This window comes from Diaphorina citri, unplaced genomic scaffold, assembly GCF_000475195.1.
Source record: "Diaphorina citri unplaced genomic scaffold, Diaci psyllid genome assembly version 1.1 scaffold5732, whole genome shotgun sequence".
Taxonomy (NCBI): domain Eukaryota; kingdom Metazoa; phylum Arthropoda; class Insecta; order Hemiptera; family Psyllidae; genus Diaphorina; species Diaphorina citri.
In genome coordinates, this window is record NW_007383108.1 from 9,427 (window position 1) to 13,051 (window position 3,625).

Genomic DNA, 3,625 nt, shown 5'->3' on the forward strand with positions numbered 1-3,625 from the left:
ATAAAATAAATTTTTTTTTTTATTTTTTTTGGAGGTGTAACACTAGGAAACACAGAATTGTTGTTGTGAAGTTAGTGTCTTTCTTTAACAGCCTTTAGGTATTCTTAGCTCTTATTGAGATACTGAGTATAATGCTTACTGCTCCGGAGGAGTCATAGGTAGACTCTAAGTATATGTGATAGACTCTATTCAAATTTTGGCAGCATACATACTTTCGGTTTCAATTTTGAAATCCAAATTGAATCTGCTTGTACAACGGTTATCAATAGGTACAGTAAAGAACTGCACTATTAGACTCAGATATAGTCTAATAAAGAGGTTTGACAGAGGGAACTGTAACTGCTATGGTCTTATCATCCCAAATCGAAGAGAGAAGGAAGATAGGATAGGACAAAAGCTAGCCATTCCAAGAACAAACATTATCCCATCAGTATAAAATCTGCCCCGGGCAGGAATCAAACCCGCGGCCTAGCACTTACAAGGCAGACGTGCTACCAACTAAGCTAACTAGGCTGGCTGTAAGGTATCTATCTAGTTCTAGGTGGAAATGAACATTTCTGTGGCTTTCAATCAACTACTGAGACCACAACCTGCATTCAATATTTAGATTAAGCAATCTGATTGACTAAATAGTTTGAAATCAACCAATCAACTTACTCAATCTGAGAGTTAGAATCCAAGTTTATTTTCTGACTGTAGTTCTGGCAGTGTACCTAATGATGACATCTTGAAATGAATGAAACTATTCATAGAGATGAAACTTGTAGGTGTAGAATTCTAGATACTACGTAGTAATAGGAAAAATAGTCTGGGAAAATTAATGTTCTAACTCTCATGAGCTCATGATGTGAGTAGTGAGCTAATTTTCATTTCTATGATTAATCTGTGAATAACAGTATCATAAGTTATCTTAGTGGGTACCTAGGTATCTGATTTATCAAGTGTGGAAGATAGAGAATATAAGTACTTGCTGAAACTGTAAGTAGGAAGTTGTTCAGAATGATTATTTTCCAGATGATAGGGGAATTATAAACTGATTGAAGGAATCTATTTCTCTGCTAGGTCTGTACATGTGTTTTTTGGAATTCTACAACTCAAATCCTTATTTGAAATTTTTGCTAGGCATTAAGAGTTTTTGTTTTAATAACATGTAGTTACTTAAGTAGGTATTCAGTTTACTTTTTCTTCCTTTCTTTCTTTCTTTTTACCTACATAGGTCCTTAGTAACCATGATAAACTGATCTTGAGTGGCTTGAAGTTTTTACTCTGTACTTACAGTGTTGTAATTTACACACCTAATAGTGAACAAGAAAAGATATAATTTGATACCCTTGATTAATTAGTTACCTGTCTACTTAGTTATCTTGGTAATTATTCAGAAGCCATGACAATGAAGAAGGAAGGTCCTCTTTGTGTTAAACCTAACCCTAATAACACTGGTCACTGCTCAAATTGTGAAAGCTCCTTTTTTGCATCTAATCTAACCGTATAATAACACTGGTCACTGCTCATTTGTGACTGCTCTTTTTTGTAACAAATACCCTTATCTTTAATTTGGTTTATTTTGCAGTTGATTTGAAGATGGGTGGTGATTTTGAAGAAGATTCCCTACCGCAATATGGAGCTATTCAGATAGTCAAGTCAGAAGAGAAGCACAAGTTTATCCTAGATTACGAGGCACTGGAAAGGATTCTGCTCCAAGATCATGTTAAAGATAAGCATGTTGTGGTTGTGTCAGTGGCAGGTAAGATTCAATTAAACTGGGCCAAGCAATTAGAGGAACACTCATTTTTCAAGTTTTCTTCCATCCCCTTTGCTCTTCTTGGCTCAAATCAGTTTTATTTGAAACTCTGCTTTCCAAAATATATGAAAATCTTGTGTTTTATGTTAAGGATAAGTACCTACTGTAGGTATAATGTCACAATATTGACACTTTGAGTATTCTACATAGGTCCCATTATTCAAAGAAAAACAAGAGAAATCCCAGCCTTTTTAAAAAAAATAAGGAAATAAGGAAAAAGTGCAAAAACATTTGAGAATTCAACTCCAATAAACTGTGTACTTTGTCTCCAGGTGCATTTAGAAAAGGCAAATCATTCCTGTTGGACTTTCTGTTACGCTACATGAACTTCACATACATCGAGGAGGCCCCGTCTGGAGATTGGATGGGTCCGGATGATGTACCGTTGGAAGGATTTTCCTGGCGAGGAGGTTCGGAGAGAGATACAACCGGGATACTCATGTGGTCCCATGTTTATATTGCCACTTTGCCAACTGGAGAGAAGGTGAGTTTGTGCCTTGTGTGTAGTGCTTCCTTTGTGTTTTCTCTAAGTCTAGAAAATTAGCTTGAACTCTACAATCTGAGTGGATTTCATTGTTGTAAGTATTTACTTAGCCCTGTGTTTTCAATCTCATGCTATTCTTGTCCATTGGATGAGGAACTTATTATTGCATACCTAGGCAATGAGGCATACTATGGCACAGGCAATAAGTTTAATACAGTAGGTAGTCTAGATTACCCTAACCACCGGTGAAACTCAGAAACTACACCGTAGTCCTTCGTGACTAGGTGATTTCGTTTCTGAACTCACAAGGGCATCACTACATCAAGCCGCACAAGAAGAGCCTATAAACTATCAGAAGAGAGCTCTTAGAACGCTTGGAGGGGAGGAGATGGCATGAGACGGAGCATACACACAAAATTAATAGAGATACATGCTTGACTTGGCCCCCTCCCTTTCCTAATAACAATAAGGTGGCGATTATGTTCAAGCGTTATCCTGATACACGGGAACCATCACTCCTAAGTTTCCAACTTCTGTATTTTTTTTTTTTTTTTTTTTTTTTTTTTACTCCTAGGTGTTCCCCGAGTCAAGAAAAAAGGAGACATTCTAAAGAATAAAACAGAGAGAATATAATATATAGCAACTTTTTATTTCCATTAGAGGTAATACATGGTTCAGAAAGACGAAGGAGTGTTATATGAGATGTACGATTCTGTCAGTGGGTAGGTCTGTGTTTGGTGCGTTTTGTAAGGATGTAGTACTGTCCTCACTAGTCTCACTAGGTAATTTTAATACACTTTAAAGTTGTACAGTACCATCAACTGTCCAGTTCATCTCATAATTATGAAGAGTAATACTGAACCATTGAAACACTTACAAGTAGGATTGATAACTCTACATACCCACCATTACCCCCCATCCATGAGTGGATTCTTAACCGTTAGAGACCTTACCAAACCACGGTCACAGACGGAATCACAGGTCAGAAGGATATGAGCCACTTGTCAACATTTACGACTTCTAGTAGAAGGATATACAGACGCTATCAACATATAGACCTATCTCGAATTGTACCACGAGTCTACGCTTCTCACCGTGTTAGGGCATGTCCATGAGAGAGTGACGAGCGCTTACATGGAACCCACAGATTGTCTTATTGTTCGTCGGGACCTTATCTTCTATTATAATTATCTCAATTTATTTCTCCCAATAAACTTTTTAAAAAAAAAAGGATCTCAGAGAGATTTGGTATTTTACACAGAAAAATGAGTATTTTTTTTTGAAACAAAGAAGACATGATCATTACTTTATTATAAGAGAATCGAGATCTGAAGATTCTC

At 36.7% G+C, this 3,625-nt stretch overlaps 1 protein-coding gene across 4 annotated transcripts in view; it reads left to right on the forward strand.

The window, feature by feature from the left end:
- The window catches only part of LOC103521696 (atlastin-like), a 21,321-nt gene that overhangs the window by 8,423 nt on the left and 9,273 nt on the right, over window positions 1–3,625 (forward strand). The window contains exons 1-3 of one of the 4 annotated variants that reach the window (XM_026832249.1): window positions 900–978; window positions 1,571–1,744; window positions 2,074–2,285. In XM_026832249.1, the coding sequence (XP_026688050.1) occupies window positions 1,582–1,744; window positions 2,074–2,285 (375 nt within the window). In that variant the 5' untranslated portion in view covers window positions 900–978; window positions 1,571–1,581. Of the gene's footprint in view, window positions 1–899; window positions 1,063–1,570; window positions 1,745–2,073; window positions 2,286–3,625 lie in introns of those variants that run through there. The other 3 variants (XM_026832248.1, XM_008486804.3, XM_026832247.1) reach the window with 3 other exon arrangements.